Source organism: Rattus norvegicus, chromosome 1 (genome assembly GCF_036323735.1).
Source record: "Rattus norvegicus strain BN/NHsdMcwi chromosome 1, GRCr8, whole genome shotgun sequence".
Taxonomy (NCBI): domain Eukaryota; kingdom Metazoa; phylum Chordata; class Mammalia; order Rodentia; family Muridae; genus Rattus; species Rattus norvegicus.
In genome coordinates, this window is record NC_086019.1 from 109,689,348 (window position 1) to 109,710,132 (window position 20,785).

At 39.7% G+C, this 20,785-nt stretch overlaps 1 protein-coding gene across 2 annotated transcripts in view; it reads left to right on the plus strand.

Moving 5' to 3' along the window:
• Positions 1–20,511, plus strand: part of Nell1 (neural EGFL like 1) — an 864,397-nt gene extending 843,886 nt beyond the window's left edge. The window contains 4 exon segments of one of the 2 annotated variants that reach the window (NM_031069.2): positions 3,798–3,991; positions 10,752–10,928; positions 12,902–13,126; positions 20,051–20,511. In NM_031069.2, the coding sequence (NP_112331.2) occupies positions 3,798–3,991; positions 10,752–10,928; positions 12,902–13,126; positions 20,051–20,101 (647 nt within the window). In that variant the 3' untranslated portion in view covers positions 20,102–20,511. 2 annotated transcript variants of the gene reach the window in all.
• The last annotated feature ends 274 nt before the right edge of the window (positions 20,512–20,785 follow it).

Consider the following 20,785-nt stretch of genomic DNA (forward strand, 5'->3'; position numbering starts at 1 on the left):
CATGACAAGACATGCACACTGGTGCACTAGTGGCATAAATATTATGGGCTACACCAACCACTTTCTGATTGGATTTAAAGGCTGTTTCAAAAATAAAACTCCTAAGATTGATACGAGGGCCAAGAACATATGCACAGCCAAGTCAGAGGCTCCAGGGGCTCTTACACTGCTAACAAGACCTATTAAACCAACTCATAATGACTTATTGCTGTAACCATTGATTACTGAATTTGTCACCCCTCATCAGAAAAGTCCTCTTTTTGTATATGGTAATTTACACAGAGACCCCAAATGGCACCAAATGTACAGAATTGCAGACTGGAAAATGTACACATGCCATACCTCTTAAGACTCCACTATCATCATAATGAGTGTTCGGAACAATAAGACGTGGATGAAAATTAGCAAGTATTTAGAGAATATCAACGGAGTGTTTTAAATATACACACTCATTATATCAAGGGATAAGCATTGCATCTTCATTATATTATCTATAGTTTGGTTTTCATGTGAATCATGATTTGTTACACAAGTTTGTGTCATGGTAAAGGAGCTCCAGACAAGAGAAGCCATCCATGGGCATATGCTCTTACAGGTGAAGGGGCTGGCTCATTGTAAGAACGGCATTGAAAGGGAAATAGGATTCCAATTCAGATCTGCTAACTGTTTCACTCAGTGCTGACTTTGGTTGAGAATAGTTAGAGGAAGAATGAGAAGACAAAGGGCGTCCTAGAAAGGATCACCACCCTACATAGTGTGTTGGGAATGGTCTTGCTTAAGAATGTCATTGAACATGCTTCTAAGATGAGAGAAGCCTTTCTCTGCTGAGTTAGAATCCAGGAATCAAATCTTCCACCCTTTCCATGGTTTTTCTTCATTGTTTATTAACTAACTGGCTTCCCTGAGACTTAAGTTGGTAGAACAGAAAGAGAAAGTACATCTTAGAAGCAAATAGGTTCTGGAAATGATTGTTATGTAAGCTTGGTGGTGAGGCCTACAGTCGCAGATACTCTGGAGGGCTGTGTAAGAGGATTTCACATTTAAGGTTAGCCTGGGCTCCTGACTAGGCGAGCCCAGCATAGGCAATGTCAGGAGACTCTGCCTCAAAATAAAAAACATAAAGTGGTCTGGGGATGGAGCTCACCCAGAAGGCACCTGTGTAGCTTGCACAAGACTGCAGGTTCAAACCCCCAGCGTCACAAAAAAAATATAGCATCGAAACTACTTAATGTCTTCTTGTATTGTTGCCATGAATCTGTTTTATAGCAATATGGTCCCTGCAGCCAGGAGGAGAACATAGGTCACAGATTTCCCATTATTTTCAAGTCATAATTGCTTCAAAACTCTAACCCACTTGGGGTAATTGCATCATTTTACACTCAGAATGTCAACTGAAAGTACTCAGGGGATCTATGTAAGATATAATGTTTGAAAATTAATCTTAGAGTCTAGAGTGTAAGTTGTTGAAAGTAAATAGGAATCGCAAAAGCACTGCAGTACACTGTGGCTCCTGAGTTGTGCAGGATAACAGAATCCTCCAGAAGCACTTCTCAAGCCAGTACATGCTCGTCACCTACCTATCCATACCTCAGCTTCCCTGCTTTAAAAACTAAAGCTAACTTTCTGTCTTGTGATCACGATAGCGTAACTGATTCTTGAAAAGAAGAGCTGTCTCTATATTCATCATCTACATGTGTATAAGCACACATGAGTGCACACACATATCAGTAAAATTGCTATTATGGCTTGAAAATTGTAAGATTTTCAAAATTTGTTTATATGTATATGTGTATTATACATGATTATATGTAGGTATATGTATAATATAAAATATCACACACACACACACACATACACACACACACACACACACACACACACACACACACACACATATATATAATCTTCTAACTTCTCCCAGACCCTCTTTCTACCCACTCAAATTTCCTTTTTCTCTTTGCAAAAAAAAAAAAAAACTCCACAAAACAAAACTCAAAGTAAACAATGACCAATATGAAAAATACCAAATAAAATGAAACAAAAATCCACAAAAGTATCATACCTGTTTTATGTTGGTCAACTATTCATGAGCATGTGGCCTGCCCCAGGTTATGGTCGATATACCCAGTGACACTCTATTGGAGAAAGCTTTTATTTTTTTTTCCTTTTCCACCAATTACAAAGAGCTTCTTGGTTAGGGGTGGGACTCTGTGTCCACTTCCGCTTCTTAGTGCTGGTACCCAATCTTGCTTGAACCTCTGCAAGCCTTGTGCATTATGCCATAGTCTCTGTGAGTTCGTCTGTGAGATGTGAGTGTATCTGTCCTGCTGTGTAGAAGACGCACTTTTCTTGGAGTCACTCATCCCCCCGGCTCTTAAAATCTTTGTGACTTCTCTTCCCCAGAGCTCCCTGATCCCTGAAGGGAGGAATTTAATGAAGATATCTCATTATATGTATTCCAAAATCTCTTATTCTCTACATATTGTCTAGTTGTGAACCTCTGTGTTAACTCCCCATCTTCCTGCAAGACAAAAAGCTTCTCTGAGGAGGGTTGATTATTTTATCCTAATGATGTATAACTTCACACATATATTAGCATGGGATTCAGATGAGATGACATTATTCTGACATTCTGCCCTCCTACAGGAGTCCTGTCTAATGATCAGTAGCATGTCGGATGGGACCCCAAGTCATGTGTTCTGTTTCATCAGTTTTGTGTTAGCAGTGTCTTGCATGTTCTTTTCTGTTACCTTTAATATCAGTCACGTCTGTTGTGCCAATAGCCTTGTACATAATGGTGTTTTATCATCTCAAGGGTATTTGTAGACATGGCTAGAGATTAGCCAAAGAAGTAGAAGATTCTGACATACAGATGACAAGTCCCTTCCAATAAAGCTGAAAAATTCACATAGAAAGAAAGGCCAAGTACAATTTTCTTGATATGACACCAGCACCAATGAGCAGAAGTTGTTCGCTAGGATATTTGATCTAAATTTAATGAATAAGTTTCTTTTAAAGTAGCCATTTACAGGCAAAACAGGCTGCCTTTCAAGCTTGGCTGTCAGGAAAGGGCTCAAGAGGGAATTGGCAGGAGTGTATTTGAGACATAGAGGTCACTCAAGTTTGAACTGTCAGGTAGAGTGACTGGATTTGTCTGATTTTCCTATTATGTTGTCAGGGAACACAATATTCAATGTGCTTGTCTTCATCAGCATCCAAGCCATACCTCCTGGAGTCCTGATTTTTTTGTGAGACCCAACTTTTTTTGAGCATTAGGAAGCTAAGTATTTTAATATTAAATAAGACACGTAACAAGAATCATGCAACCTCTTCTTTCAAAGCCCTGGCATCAGGATGTGGGGCAATTGGAGTCAAAGTTGCTCTAATTGCCCACTTGTTTCTGTTCAGTGGCTCGTGCACACACAGTTCTTTTCTACAAGAGCTGGGCTTCAAAGGGTGCCCATTCTGTAGTTGATGAGTTAACAAACTCCATGGCCACTATAAGAGAATAGAGGCAATAGTGGATATTTTAATTAGTTGGGCAGCAATCCATTTGATCTCACAGAAGCTTCAGGCTAGCTGGCAGTGGGAAGACACTTTCAGTCGATGATTCTTAGCCCGCCGGTGAGTCTCCTCCACAGAGCATTTGCCTTGTACAGTCAATGAGCAAATGCAGATGACAAAGGACCTAACACCAGGGAAATCTGCCATAGTGCTGTTCAGTGATAGTGTCTATTATTGTTGTGTCCTGGGTTCCCTTGCCTGGCTTTTGAAATTCTGTGGTTTCTTCATTGCAGATATCGATGAATGTGCCTTAAGAACTCACACTTGTTGGAATGACTCTGCCTGCATCAACTTAGCAGGAGGATTTGACTGCCTGTGTCCCTCTGGGCCCTCCTGCTCTGGTGACTGTCCCCACGAAGGAGGGCTGAAGCATAATGGGCAGGTGTGGATTCTGAGAGAAGACAGGTGTTCAGTCTGTTCCTGCAAGGTAAGGCTGACAGGATGCAGCGGCGGGCATGTTCTCCTTCTTCTCCACCCAGCACAGGTTTCTTTCTGCCCTGGCGCTCACGAGTCCCTAACTTTTCAAAGGGGCCTATCCAGTCTAATCTACAATATAGCTGGTGGGTGAATAGCAAATTGGATTTGAATCTACTCTGCTTTTTGTGGCAAGGGGGTTTCAGCCTTGAGCACAGACTGCCTATCAGGAGAAGCTGGGAAGAGCAGTCAAGGGTGCTTCTTGACTGAGAGCCACAGTACCTTGGTTGTTGGTCAGGTTCAAATGTTCAGGACCCTACATTCTACGCTCACACAAGCTTGCTGGCTCAAAAATCTCTGTCTAAAGTTGTCATTTGCAAGGACTCTCCTTCACTGACTTACGGCCTATGGGAAGATCATCCGAGAAAAGCCAGGCTCACAGATTATTCAAGTAGTGGTCAGACATGAATGGTTGGACAAATCGTGTGGGTAGCACTATGGCGCCTTTGTAACCAATGTCTTTGTCTTTCCCATAACGGGAGCATCTCTTAGGCTAAGTCCCATGAAAGCAAATTGGTTGCTTATGGAAACACACGTCTGCGACAGACATTATGGTGTGACTTATTGCTTTGCACAATGGTCCTGTTAAGTGTTTGATTTCCTCATGCTTTGTCACTTCCATTGTTGATTTTGCCATTTTATTTTCAGTTGTCCTTACTTTGCCACAGCTTTTGGCTTAAATATTGAAACGGGATTGTTTAATCTTGGGCTTTAAAGGCATAGAAAACAAGAAACATTATTTGCTTAGTAGTTTCTGAGGAAGCCAAGTTTCCTAATAAATCCTGTGCTCTCCAGACATGGAGCAGGACCAGGCCTGGGAAACCCATGTGATTCATCTTCTGCTCTGACATCTGGCCACACTTCAACAGAACCCAGGGGTCTACTTGGAAGAGATACATCACCATGTCCTTAACCCGTGGCACCTGTTTTCTCCTTTTCCACTTAAACCTAATTCCATAACCCAAATTTAGATTTATTTTTCCCATTTATTAAGCAGCACATACTAGGCTGTGTTCCGAATAACCCATAACTAGAAAGCACCACCATATTTCATGCAAGCACAGCTTTGAACAATGGAGAAAATATCTCAATGAACAAGTAACTCATCCTCTTTCTCAAGATACCCACTTACACATTATCTGGGGCCTTCAGCTCCCTCTGTCCCAAAGCTTCCTTACTCTTTCCCCACAGAGGATAGGGACTGGTGTATTAGGGACAGTGAAGTCAGCTGTCCTCTCAGCTTCAGGGAGCTCACTCAGCTCAGAAATATAGAACACGGATATAGGCTATTCTCAGGAGGCAAAGAAGGCTGTCATGTGTAATAGTGAACCAGGTAGTATTGAAACAAAGAACAAGAGTTCTAAGGAAAGGAAAAGACGGTTATATGTTAGAATGGTGAACACAGAAAGTGAGAGAGACTGGCGACTGTGTTCTGGCAGCAAGGTGGGGAAACTCCTTTCCATACTTCTGAGTATCATTGCCATCTCCCCAAACCCAAATTTTTCAGGCTTTCTAGACCACTGAAATATTGAGTACAATGAAAGTAAACAGTTTTAGACATATTTGTAACTGCCTTTAAGTCCAGGATAAAGCCAAGGATTCAGCCAACAGGAATGTTCTCCCATGCTTCTATCACTGAACTCGTCATTCAAGCACCCTTGTTCTCCTCTTCTTCATTGTTCCCGAAAGTATCCCAAGTATCTTCTGAGGGACTTGGATGCAGCTAATACCCTAGATAACCAACTCTTATAGTTCATTTAAAAACTATTAGTAATTATCTCCGCCACCACTTTCACAGTATTGAAGAATGCATCAGGTCGATATTTTAACTATTTCTTTAAAATAGATAGTAGAATAATATTGTATGTAATATTCTGACTTTTAAAAGATATATTTTAAATAATCTTACTTTTTTGAGATTGTAATAAAATGACAACATACACACTTCTTTGCCTCCAACCATATCTACCCCTATGTAGTCCTTGCTCACTTTCAAATTCTAGGCCTTCTCTTTTTCTTGAATTAATTGTGTGTCTGTGTCTGTGTGTCTCTGTGTGTGTGAATGTATCTATGTTTGTGTACATACCACTAAATCTACAAGTGCAACATGCTCAGTCTACTCAATGTCACATATATGCACAGGATTTTGAGTTTTGGGGGACTTAGCTCTTAGCATTGGACAATCAACTGGTGACCCTTCCCCAGGGAATACAGTCTCCCCTGATCTCAGGATTCCTTAACTGCCCATAATTCTTAGCATGAGCTTGAGGCCTTGTGAACTTCCCCTGTTTATAATAGCATGTCTCCATTTGTGTGTCAGGAGCTTCAGAGTCATTTGGGGGTCTTGTTAGAACTCTTGATCCAGACTTTGTGGCTTAAATTTCTAAAGCAGTAGACACAGGGTAGTAACCACAAATTTGCCTTTGTTCCTAGTTCCAGGATATACCAAAACCTTGCTATGGGTACTCCATTTTGAGTATAAGTGTCTAGGAGCCCTTAAGTCTTGTTTTAGCAGAAATCTTATTTTCCTATCCCACAGCATCCCTATGATACAAAAATACATGGTAGGGGAAAATCATTCATTAGAGTCTGTCTGGGGGTCCATCATTTGTTCTATTATTGTCTACATTGGAATGTCTACTTTTTCCTCCCTGGATTTCTTTTATACTTTTTGTAAATGTGATAATGAAGTTATTTGTGTCCCTAATGTTTAAAGAGGATGGAAGTTGGTGGAATATGCTAGAACCTAATATCCAAATCAGTAATTGGAAAAATAATGGATATCGCAGTCTGATCAGTTTGTAAGAAAGGACAATAAAGAGGTCTAGAGTAAGATTCCTAATTTTATAGTTTATGTCAGGAAATAGCGGACATTTTCATTAAGTACCAGTTAATAAATACTTTAAATTTTGTGAACTATGATCACCGTGTCACAAATATTCAATCTCACCAGTCTGTTGTGAAATCAGAAGCAGGTTCCATGTAACTAGGTTAGAAGTTTGGCTTCCATGAGACGTGATCAGGCAGCCACTGAATGTGGACCTGGCCATCAGCTTGCTAACTGCTAGTTGATATTTTTATTGAGTGACTACATATGGAGTTCATGTAGATCTAACTACTCAAATGAAAAGTTTCAAAAGACTTTGACATGACTGTGCATTGTGCAGTGTGGGGTGAGTGGGCCAGTATTTCAATAGGTCTAAAATTTAAGACCTAGAATTTTACGCAGTATAATGTATTAACATACTTTTTCTATCAGTGAAAATTTCCCTGCTTTTAAAAGTCTAGAATTGGTTTAAACATTATAATTCTTATTAATTGTGCATGGCTGAACTTTGATAATAAAATTATGTGGAAACATTGAAGTGCCAAGCAGGAGAGTGAGAATTCAGCTTTGATATCTCCGTGGAACTGGGGTCACCAGCTAAGCTGGACAGGGGTCAGGCTCTTGCCACAGCCCACAGAACAAAAGGAGTATTTGCCTGCTGAGATGGGTTTGTTCTCTCTCACACTTGGTTTCCAGTATGATTGCACTCTCTGAATAAACCCTTATAACCGCATTCTATTTGTATTAATGAAGCTACCTTTGCCATTTCCATTATCATACATGATTTTTCTTGACCGTTGCTCAGTAATTCAAAGCCAACAGGAACATTGTCATTGTTCTGAAACCTAATAGAAGCTAAGAGGGGCCTCAATGGCATTTTCACATAATTGATGAGATGTGAAATTGCTTTATTCTATACTAACCCTGAAGGCTATCCACTCATTTATATTCATTCTCTTAACTAGTAGGTGGGATTGGAGCTCATGGAAAGAAATATAGTAATCTGAAAATAATTTATAGTTTTGCTTGGTGCTGGTCTAAACCACACAGGCAAGCCAGGTGGTTTCTGAGGCTTGAGCCTTCAATACCCAGGGAATGAAATAGATTAGTAATGAAATTAAATTGATGGGGCTTGGGGATACTGGTGAGTGGCAAGTGCTGGCCTGGTATGTATGTGTCTCTAGGTTCAATTCCCAGCACTAAAACAAGAAATATGACATGTTATACAAAATGATTGTGACATATTATTTTAGTGAAAGTGATGAGAATCATGATATAAGCCAGTAGGCAAAGGACATATTGTTGGAATATCTGGTTTAATTCAACCTGATCATCCTCTCCCCTCCCCCACCCCCATACACACTTACTCACACACACATTCTATGTATGTCTTTGGATCTGTGTTTGTATATCTTACCATCTATAATCACATATATTTACATACTTAGAGAAAATATTTTTATAAAATGTATATGCATGCACACACACAGGTATTTATGTATATTTAATCTCTTGATATTTTAGAACAGTTCTCTCTTATCGTTTTTACAGTAGAGACAATACATAAAATTTGAGTGAAGTCCCCTATCTACCCTTTTCAGCATCTCCCTTCCACTCTCTGTAAGGAGTGTGGTTCTTTTAAGGATTTCCACCTTAGCTTCCATTGAGTTCACCTTACTATCCATTTTTATGAAGGAAATATAGTGCAGTCTCAAGGGGAGGTCCATTGTATTTGTAGAAAGCAATAGCTATGAAGCCGCATGCTTCATGGCAGATGACAGAGAAAAGCTGTGACTGGCAAAAGAGGTGAGGTGGGTCTGACAGGATGAAAGGCAACATGTATCCGAAAGCACAATACGCCCAATCAACAATCTACAGTTGATGGGGCAGTGATTGATAAGGTTTTTGTTTCCATTAAGCTCAATATCAGTCAGCACTGTGACATAACCAAAATAAGAAGGCAGCTCATACTGCCTTAGCGGAAGCATACTGAAAGGGAAATCGTATGGACACAAACCCATGTCACTCCCTGTGTCTAAAAATTTACATTTAGTTATCGGACTTGGGAAATAAAGGCATACATCTCTACTCCATAGCTCATCACTATTAAATATAATATAGGTAAATGACTTATGTATTTTTGGCAGAAGATGTGTTCAGTTTTTGACTAATAAAGATGGTGAAGATCATGCTTAATAGTCAGAGATGGAAGGAGTAGCCACCGAAGCTGCTGCGTAGTGAAAAATGACAAACGGTGAGAACAGGCTGAGGAATCGGAAATGTTTTTCCTAGAAGAAGTAATTTGGTGAACAATTACCAAGAAATGTTATAATAGAGTACAAGGTCTCTGATTTCAAGGAATAGCAACTACAGCCATCAGAGTGATAACAAGACTAAGACACACAGACATGAACCCTGAATACGTGTTCTTGGTGTGGGCTCCCAAGAATGGCTAGCCTTCAGTGTAATCTTGATAACTCTTAGCTTCAGTTGTTACAGTGAAGGTAGGCTTTATGTCCTCTAATTTATCTTTCGTCAACAGAAATGTAACACTAGTTCAATGCATAGATGGTAGAGATGCTATAAGCACTCAGCCTTGATGCCCGGTGATACTGACCTTCAGTTCCTTAAAACTGAGTGCCCAGCACTAATACTCCTCATACTGTAATGTGTCTGTAATTTGGTGAACTGCTTCATGGAGGAAGGGGACAACTGACTACAAGCTCTTCAAATAAGCAATATAAAGACTTCCTCGTAGAAGAAAATTCTTTTGAAACTCTTGGACTCAATTGTAGGCTTAGAGATAACGCTGCACTGTGTGATCTGTATAAGGCACTCAACGTCTCTGGACCTCAGTTAATTCTTCCCGTATCCCTTAAGATTGGGACACAGATGAAAGTAGGCAGTGCATTTCAGTGTGTCTGCTGGTGTTCTGGAATAGTAGGATAATGTAGTCCCATGGTTTTCCACTGAAATCAGGTTATTTTCTTATTGATTGTCATAGCACACAATACCACGCTTTCATTACATTCACACACACACACACACACACACACACACACACACACACACACACACACACACTGTGAAGTTTGCTTTTATTTCCCCCCACTTCCCTAGTGTTCTACTTTCCTCTTCCTGTCTGTTTGTCCACCACCTTGTAGTCCCCCTTCCATCCGGAATGCATTTTTCTTTTTTTTTTTCCGGAGCTGGGGACCGAACCCAGGGCCTTGCACTTCCTAGGCAAGCGCTCTACCACTGAGCTAAATCCCCAACCCCCGGAATGCATTTTTGATCACATTTAGTTTAGCTGCTTATGTTAGTTCTAATTCTTAAACAGAAACATATCTTTTCCATTAATTAATTTATTTATTCACTTTACATCCCAATCACAGCCCCTCTCTTACCAGTCACCGTGTACATAGCCCCTCACCCATCTTGCCCTACTCTCCTCTGAGGAGCAGGAGGCCCACCTTAGTACCAGTCCACCCTGGCATATCAAGTCACTTCAGTACTAGGTACATCCCCTCCCGTGAGGCCAGATACAATTAGGCAGCATAATTAGGGGAACAGGGTTCACAGACTGGCAACAGAGTCAGGGATAGCCCCTGCTTCACAGAAACATATTTTTAAAAAATCATTCAAAGAGCATATTGATTATTTTTCCCTTTGGTGCCCTTAGGAATGTCCCCATTTTGACTTCGCTGGCTCCCATAAAGAAAGGCTGTGCCTGCTTTGAACAAGATGGGAGATGGACAATATAGATTCCGAGCTAAGAAGTACATTCTGTGAGCTCTACGGTCTATTTGCAAGGCTTGATTTTTGGAGTGCATCTGTGCATACATTTTCCTAATCACAAAACCTCCTTGACCTCACTTCTTAACAGGATGGGAAGATATTCTGCCGGCGGACAGCTTGTGATTGCCAGAATCCAAATGTTGACCTTTTTTGCTGCCCAGAGTGCGATACCAGGGTCACCAGCCAATGTTTAGATCAAAGTGGACAGAAGCTCTATCGAAGTGGAGACAACTGGACCCACAGCTGCCAGCAGTGCCGATGTCTGGTATGTCAGTTTCCTGGGGATCCCGATGCCTTTACTCTAGAAAAGGTTATAAACTCACGAGCTCTTGGGCTGGAATTCCAAGATGTTTCCAGTATTACACAGTGCATCATGGGCTATGCTTAACCACTGACCACGTGCTTTTGACACAATCTTTAATACTGCCAATAAAAAAATGTAATAGAAGTGATGGAGTTTGGGTGAGCAAGACTGAGAAACCATTCTGTAATTGTCTCATAGGCTAGCTTATGTGGACACTTTGGATATGTCAAAGTGTTTCAGCGGTTAGTCTTTTCCATAAATGTTTACAGGTTTATGGGTACCAGTTCAAAGATTCTTAGGAAGATGAGAGAACGTATGTGAAGGATGAGTTCTGCACTCCTAACATAGTAGGTGCTTGGTTCAATGCCATAGAAGACCCTTAATGTGGTAACTGCTATCGGTGCTCTTTTATCCCTTATAAATGCTGTTCAAACAGAACAAAGAATATTTTTAAATATTAATATACAGATATTAATACTGTGCCTGGATTTGGGAAAGTTCAAAGAAAACGCATAATTTCCATATCTGGTCCAGTGTGTTTCAAATACAGACAATGGTTTCTAAGAACGGGAAGACTTGAGGGCATGGTACATTGAGGATAGCGGTGCTCCATCGGCTTCATCTCCGAGCATTCTACCTGAGTCAGCTTATAAAGCAAGGTTTTAGCTTGGTGCTTAATAGCTATTGAAATGAATTTTTCTCTTTCTGGGTATTATATGGAAACTAGCACCCAGAGAAATTGTTCTCCCAGTTTCCATAAATCCCCTGGCAAATGTACAAGCAGTCATACCATGTACCTTTTACAATCCATCTTAATACAAAGACTGCAACATAGATAAATTCTGTTCATGGCCAATTTTACAGATTCCCTTCCAAGGACAAATACACCCAGGACAACTACATACCTGTTTCCAGCATCAGTCTGGAAAAATCATTTTTCTTTCTTGAGAATCCAGTCATCAGATAGCTAGAATTACTGGCATTTATCTTGCACATGATGTTTTCACTCAAAGGGTTTCAAAACAGCATCTTGAATGTCCAGTCTTTGGGATGTACATTTATTTTTGAACTCACAGAAGCTATTGAGCATTAACTTGAAATTACTTTAGAATAATATTGGTCACATTTAATAAATGCTTTATTGAGACTTTGCTTGTGCCAGATTCCTAGTGATATCATACAAGCAAAGCAGACATAGGCACAACATGAATAAGCCTAGATGCTAGATACATTGATTAAATAATTAAATCAGTAGATGAGAACCACTGCAGCAGACAGTGACCCAATGACAGTGAGGTGGTGTGGAGAGACTTCGCTGACATAGGCAGCTCAGTGATGCCCACAGCCAGAAGAGGACTCAGGTAGAGCCTCCATTTGAGCTGTGATTTAGAGACTTTAGAGTCATGGGGTGGCTTCTCCAAAGAACATCCAGCCTCAGCTCTGAACTTGAATCCAACATCTCAGTTGATGCAGCTGTTGAAATATTCCCTGTCTCTGGGTCTCACTTTGGACCTTAAAAGAAGTAGGCGTCTCTTCATACACTGCCCACACTTCATTTTTTTTTTTTGCTTGTTTGTTCTATTAGTATCTGTTGGACAAATGTTGAGTTATGTCAATTACACAGCATAACCTGAAAAGACCAGTACAGCATGATGAAAATAACTATATTCTGTGCTCAGAACACAAACAAGCTGATTAAAGACTTTCTGTGAACTCTGGGCTAGGTAGTCAGCAAAACCATCCTGAGGGAATGATACCTTCTTAGATGTGTGTAGAAGGTATGTCTTCACAGTGGACGATGGATCGTGCACATCGCAGTGTGGGCTGGAAGCACTCAGTAAGAAAATAATGAGAATTCTAATGCTTTCTTTGCCCTAAGGGAATGTAAAACTGTATAAGGATGACCACAACTCATTTCATCTTCCTCTCCACAGGAAGGAGAGGCAGACTGCTGGCCTCTGGCTTGCCCTAGTTTGGGCTGTGAATACACAGCCATGTTTGAAGGGGAGTGTTGTCCCCGATGTGTCAGTGACCCCTGCCTGGCTGATAATATTGCCTATGACATCAGAAAAACTTGCCTGGACAGCTTTGGTGTTTCGAGGCTGAGCGGAGCCGTGTGGACAATGGCTGGATCTCCTTGTACAACCTGCAAATGCAAGGTAACCATCAGCCCTGGGGTATATGAGCCACAGATAGTTTCCTTTTGAAATCTCTGAATTCAGATTCCATGGAGTGTATGTTCTCACAGGAGGACATTAAGTATAGATAGATAATACTGGTACTTGTATAAAGGCAGATCCAAATGGACATGGAATAATAAAACATGCCTTAAAAGCACTGAATTTTAACAACTGACTATAATCTCAAACATAGAGAATGAAAGTTAATTTAACCTACAATATAGAAAAATAATGGGAGACCAGAGCAGGATAGGGAAATAAAATAGGGAGGGGAAGTAAAATGGAGGGAAGAGAGAGTAAGCGTAGAAATTCTTACCTTTATCCTAGAAAATTACAGAGACCATCAATGGTGTGGGGAAGACAGATCTACATAGATGTTTACCATGTCTTATTTTACATGGCCAACCATATCATAATCAACTCTTGTGATTTTTTTGACTGTATTATGTGTCTGTTTTTTTTATTCTTTATTTGTTGTTGTTGTTTTGTTTTGTTTTGTTTCTTTTTGTTTTGTTTTTGGAGGATTCCCTATGAAATCTTCATTTCAGACTTGAAAGGTGGCCCTCCATCCCTTCAGCATCCATAGAATTATGACCAAAGACATCTTACAGTGATGCTACATCAGTCAGTCAAAATCTCAGTCAGAACATTACATTGCGATTCTCATGATCAAGACTATTAAGAATGATCGTGCACTTGGTCCCATCAAAGCCTACCCCACCTCGGCCTTCAGTGGATGCTTTCCAGCTTTCTGTTTTACAGATTTATTATTTTTGTTTTCTAGAATGTAGTATGTTAAGGTGAATTCCTGGTAGAAAAATAATTTCAAGCATTTTATAGCAAAAGAGCCATGATCTCACATGGATTTTCACCCACCACAAACAATGTGGTCAAGAGACATAGGCACCTGAGTTGTCTAATTTCATTTTCTCATTTTCTTTTATTGAAAATAGATTCTTTATATGATGCATCCTGATTTTAGTTTTCCCTCCCTCTATTACTCCCAGTTTCTCTCTACCTACTCTTCCTTCAAGATCCACCTCCTTCCAGTCTCTCCTTAGAAAACAAACAGAAATCTAAAGGATGATAATTTTAAAGATTAAGTAGAATAAGATAATACAGACACATTGGAATGGGGCAAAACAAACAGAAAGGAAAGAGCCCCAGAAAATGCACAAGAAACATAGATACCAAGACCTATTTGTTCATGCACACAGGACTCCATAACCAGAGGCCATAACGGATGTGGGGTAAAAGATTAAAGTAAAAGTAAAAAATAAACTAAACTTTAAACAAAAAGCCCTGATATGACATTATGAGACAAGGACCCAGCAGAGAAGCCAGTTGCACTAATGTTTTGTGGCGGTCTACTTCAGGGCATGCAGCCTACAATAAATTTCCATTTGTGTGTGGTAATAGGTATGTGTTCACGTCTCCATTTATCTCTGTGTAGTCCCTGTGCTTGCTACCTCAGTCTCTGGTGCGTTCATATGTTCATTGGTACTATTGTTTTGAAGGTCTTGTTTGGTGTCCTCTATCTCTTCTAGTTCTTAGATTCTTTCTGTCTCCTCTTCTGTGAGGTTCTTTGATCTTGAGGAGGAATTTGATACAGCTCTTCCATCGAAGGCTAAGTGTTCTGGAACTCTCAGTCTCTGGATGTTTGGCTGTGGGTCTCTGTATTTTCCCATCTGCTACAGGAGGAAGCTTCCTCCCTGATGCGGTTAAACAATGCACTGATCTATGAGTATGGCAGGATGCCGGTGAGAGTCACTTTATTGCTACAGTTTATTTTTCTTTAGATCAGTGTAGGTACCCGCTCTAATTCTCTATATTTAATAAGGGGTGTGTATGTGTGTGTGTGTGTGTGTGTGTGTGTGTGTGTGTGTGTGTGATCATCAGCAATGAGGTCTTTCCATCAATTTATAGAGAACAACCTATATAGCTCTGGTAATAGCTTAGGTAGTTTAGGAATTCCCATGGATTCCCTTGGCCAACAACTCAATTATATGTAATTCACCCATTCCGAGTATCATTTAGTGATGAGATGTCCCGTTGGAACTTTGTTTCCTCCATTATATCAATTAGATATCTTTTTTATATGTATTTAATATAAGGAGCTTCTACTATATTAGGCTACAATATGACCCCTCAAATAACCCTGAATAAAGAGGTTCCTTCCTATATTCCCTTCTTCATTTATCCCCTTTCTCGTTTGAAACTCCTGCTCTGGTCCCTCACCAACAGCTCTTCCTTTCATAATTATTTATTCTAAATCTCCTTCCTAGGGAGGTCTATCCCTGCCATCTAGCCACTTACTCTACTTATAATCTCTGTGGTTCTACGGATTGTAGCTTGGTCCTCATCAATTGAACAGCTAACATCCATATATACTTATATACATACCATTCCTCACTCACTCAAGATGATTATTTTCTAATTCCATCCATTTGCTGTATATTCATGATGTCAGTTATTTTGATGGCTTAATAATACTCCAATGTATAAATGTACCACATTTTCTTCTCTGTTCTTTTGTTGGATGACATCTAGGTTGCTTCCATTTTCTGCATAGTATAAATAGAAAGACAACAAGCATGACTGTGTAGCTGTCTCTGTCGTAGGATGAGCATCCTTTGGGTATATGCTCAAGAGTAAGGTAGAACTAGATCTTGAAGTAGATTGATTCCCATCTATCTGAGGAACCATCATATTGATCTTCATAGTGGCTGTGCAATTTACACTCCAACTAGCAATGGAGGAGTGTTCCTCTTATTCCACGTCTGTGCCAGTATGAGCTGTCACCAAATTACTGGTTCAACAGGTATAAGATGTTATCTCAACAAAGTTTTGGGTTGCATCTCCATGATGGCTAAGGGTTTTGAACACTTGCCAGTCATTTGAGTGTCCTCTAATGAGAATTCTGTGTTTAGATCTGTATTCCCATTTTGACATTAGATTATTTTGTTTTATTTTCACATCTAGTTTCTCGAATTCTTTATGTATTTTGGATATTGTAGTCCAACCAATATAAGCTTATCCCCAACTAGGTACAAACAAATGAAACTCGGACAATGTTCATTTTATTTGGTTCTGACAGTTACTGGGGGTCAACCTCAAATCTACTTTTACAACTGCTGGCCTGGCTATCTCCACAGTGGTGTACCTCAGACATTTGTTTCTCCTGGCCATCTGCTCATGGTTCCTCTCACCTCCTGGCAGCTTCCTCCTCTCTCTTATTTTGTCCTCCTTCTCTACCTTGTAGCTCCTTTCTACTTTCTCTTTCCCACCCCCAACCAGATCAAATTCCACATACCCCTAATCCTTCCAGTATTTAGCTGTAGCCAATTTTATTAAACCAATAGTTTTAAATCAAGAAACAAGGTTCAACAACAGAGGCTTGTAAATGTGAGAATTCCCTTGTAGGCCTACTCCTTTCCTCCAGGTATAGAATTTCGCATTACAATACACAGCAACAGACCAAATCTCAACAGGATATCAGTCTTCCATTGGTCTCAGTGTTGGTAAACAATCTTTTCTCATTCTGTAGGCTGCTGTGAGTTCAAGGATATTCCCTAGTTTCTCATCTGTCAGGTCCCCTGTATATGCTTTTATTTTGAATCATTTGAATTGAGTTTTATGCAGGGTGATAAGTATTGATTTGCTTTCATTGTTTTAGATGCTGCCAATAAGTTTATCCAGAATCATCTGGCCCTGGGCTTTTTTGGTGATAAAAGATATTTAATTACTGCTTCTTTTTAACAAAGGGTTCTCCCCCCAACCCCCGTGTGTGTGTGTGTGTGTGTGTGTGTGTGTGTGTGTTTAGATTGCTTATCTGATTTTTATTTAGCTTTAGTAGATGGTATAGATTGAGAAAATTGTTCATTTATTTTAGATTGTCCAATTTGGTGGGATACAGGTTATTAAAGTATGTTCTTATGACTTTCTGGATTTCTTTGGTATCTATTGATATGTCCCATGTTGCATCTGAAATTTTGTTATTTTGAATCTGCTCTATCTTTTAGTTAATTTGGCATTAGGTCTTGTCAATCTTATTGGTATTTCTCTTAGAACCAATTTTCTGTTTTATTGATTTTGTACAGTTTTTTTATTTCTATTTTTTCAGCTGTAAGTTTGATTATTTCTTGTCCTCTAATCTTTTTTGGTTGTGACTTCTTTTTTCTATAGCTTCCAGGTATGATAAGTTACTAGTATAAGATGTCTCCAGTTTTGCTATTTTCTTAAATTGATTTACTTTTTTTATAGGCACTTAGTGCTATAAACTTGCCTCTTAGGATTGCCTTCATTATGTCCATATAAGTTTGGGTATGTTGTATTTTGTTTTCATTCAATTCTAAAAAGTTTTATTCATTTACTTTTAATTTCTCTTTTGACCCATATTGTTAATTCAGCAATAAAAATTTCAGTTTCCATTAGATTGTAAGCTTTTTTGCTACTGATATCCATCTTTAATCCATGATGGTCGGATAGAATTCGGAATATCTTTTTCCTTCTATTGTGATTGACAGTTTTGCTGGGTATAGTAGTCTGAGTTGGCATCTCTGTTTCTCAAAATTTGGAGAAGGTCCTTGTGACTTTTAGAGTTTCTATTGAGAAGTCAGGTGTTTTTCTAGTAGGTCTGCCTTTGGATGACTTTATATGTTTTTTTCTTCATGCAGGTTTTAATATCTTTTCTTTATTTTGTACATTCAGGTTTTTGGTTATTATGTGCCAAGCAGAATGTCTTTTCTGGTCCAGTCTATTTGGTGGTCTATGAACTTCTTGTACCTTGATTAGCACACCATTCTTTATGTTAGGGAAATTTTCAGTGGTTTTGTTGAAAGTATTTTCTGTATCTTTGACCTGGGTTTGTTTTCCTTTATTCTTATTGTTCTTAGATAATTTCTTAGTGGTCATTTCATAGTGTTTCAGATTTGCTGGATGTTTTTTTCCTGGATTTTTAAAAATTTAAATTTTGTTTTTAGTCTAGGTGACCATTTCTTTTATCTTGTCTTTAATGCTTGAGATTCTGTCTTTTATTTCTTATATTCTGTTGTTGAGGCTTACCTCTGAGTTTCCTCATAGAGTTCCTAAGTTTTTCATTTTCTTATTTCCCTCAATTTGTGATTTTTTTAATTGATTCAAAATCACTTTTAGGTGTTGAACTCTTCATTTCCTTCCACCATTTGTGTTTTTATAGATCTTTTATGGGTATATGTACTTCCTACTCTAGAAATTCTATCATATTCACAAAGTCTATTTTAAGTTTCTTGTTTTGTGTTTTAGTCTGTGGCGTTTCTCTGGTTACTGTGTTCTACTAGGGACATACTGTCCCTGCTGTTACTAATTTTGTCATTAGTCTGACATCTAAGCATCTGGGTCTGGGATAATTGTAAATCTAAGTGTTGATATGTGGTCTTATCTTTGTTAGGTATGTGTTTTGTTCCTTGGTTTATGTTGTCTTTCTGGTTCTTAGGAGACTGTGGTAGCTGTGTGTGAACTGTAGGGAGTGCTACTGGGATACTGCCAAATATGTCCACTGGAGGTTTGAGATACAATGTGTTTCTAGATTTTGGTGCTGACATTTAGAAATAGAGGAGTTTAAGGGGATCCACATGAGTGAGGAGAATAGACTCTTCAAACAGTCTGATCCCAGGGAGTGAGGGCAGATGGTGAGGAAAGGACACAGCAGGCAGCATCTGGGGGTGAGACTTGGGGAGTTGGATTTGAAGGAAAGAAGGGGGAGTAAAGATATGAAGCTCATTACTTGTTTTGCTGGCCTAGTTGATTCTCGGACGGGCTTGGCCAGAAGGTTCCCAAGGAATGCCTTCTAGAGGTGGCAACTGAGGCAAAGAGATAAGTAGGGAAGAGGGTTAGAGGAGAGGGTCTGAGTGGTCTGCTGGATGTGGTAGCAGAGAAGAAGGGGAGACCAGAGCAGGTGGACTGGTACAGAATTGGGAATGAAGCAAGGTGACTGGATCTGAAGAAGGGGAGGAAATATGAAGATTGGCAGTTGACCTGCAGGTTGTAAGGACTGCCTGCTAGAGTGGAGGGCAGGCAGGAAGGGTGAATGGGAAGAAAGGTTGAGGGAGAAGGTAGGCACGTTCTGCTGTATACAGGTGGGGCAGGGAGGAAGGTGAGGCTGCAGTTTTGCCACACCACTGGGGAGGAGACTAGAGGATTGAATTTGGAAGAGAGAAGGGAGAAGTAGAGGTCTGTAGTTAGCCCAACTAATTTCCTGTCAGGCATGGGTGGTGGATTAGCAGAGAATGCCTGCTGTAGTTGGGAGCTGCAGAATGGGATGAGTATAGAGGAAGGAAGGTTGGAGAAGATCTGTGTGATTTGCTGAAGGTGAGGCAGCAAGCATACAATTCCTTTTTAATGTCAGACTTAAGATTCTTAAAATGGAATTATAAAGGTACACTTACATTAATCTATGAAATTGAATTTTAATCAACTTTCATGAATTTATTCACATACACGCTCACTCCTCCTTCCTGTTCTTGATCTGGTGAATGGCCATATTTACCTTTGATGTAAATTCCTTCGTGGAATCTAGTTTGGATTTGCCTTCCAATCTTACTGATACTTCAATTAGTTTTTTGAAATGAGATGTTGTTTCCTTTGAGCCATTTATATTTCTAAAGTACCACTGGAAATAAAGTTGCCAAATAAATTCTGACAGCTCATTGGAGTGTATCTCGAGCTTAGACTGAGTGCAGGCAGGACATGAAACTGACTTGTTAGAAAAGCCTCAGTCAAGGATGACCTGAAAGATCATCCCATGCTTGCTTCCTTTTCAAAACTAGTCATCCTCTTTCCTTCTTTGAAGCATGTTCCCTGGTCCTCTGCTCATCAGTGAGTCTTCTTGTATCAGGAGCTAACCCTTGTGTTCTTTTTGCACAGAATGGGAGAGTCTGCTGCTCTGTGGATCTGGAGTGTATTGAGAATAACTGAAGATTTTAAATGGACTCGTCACGTGAGAAAATGGACAAAATGATCATCCCACCTGAGGAAGAAGAGGGGCTGATTTCTTTTTCTTTTTAACCACAGTCAATTACCAAAGTCTCCATCTGAGGAAGGCGTTTGGATTGCCTTTGCCACTTTGCTCATCCTTGCTGACCTAGTCTAGATGCCTGCAGTACCGTGCATTTCGGTCGATGGTTGTTGAGTCTCAGTGTTGTAAATCGCATTTCCCTCGTCAGATCATTTACAGATACATTTAAAGGGGTTCCATGATAAATGTTAATGTAACTTTTGTTTATTTTGTGTACTGACATAATAGAGACTTGGCACCATTTATTTATTTTTCTTGATTTTTGGATCAAATTCTAAAAATAAAGTTGCCTGTTGTGACTTTCGTCTCATCCGCTGCACACAGAATGAAGGTTCCTGTGGGACATGTTGACGGAGATGTGTAGCATCTGTCTGTGGCATCCTTCTGTTTCAAACTGTTGAACACAGATGCCCACTCACTCAGCTAAAAACTGCTTTTAGGGCAATTATGATACACTGAGGGGGAAAGGATGCCAGAAATCATTAAACATCATTTCAAAAAGTACTATCTCCCTCCCTGTTGCAAAAATAAGTGAAGTGACACATTTACTCACAATTTCAAAACAGTGGTCTTAAAAGCACTTC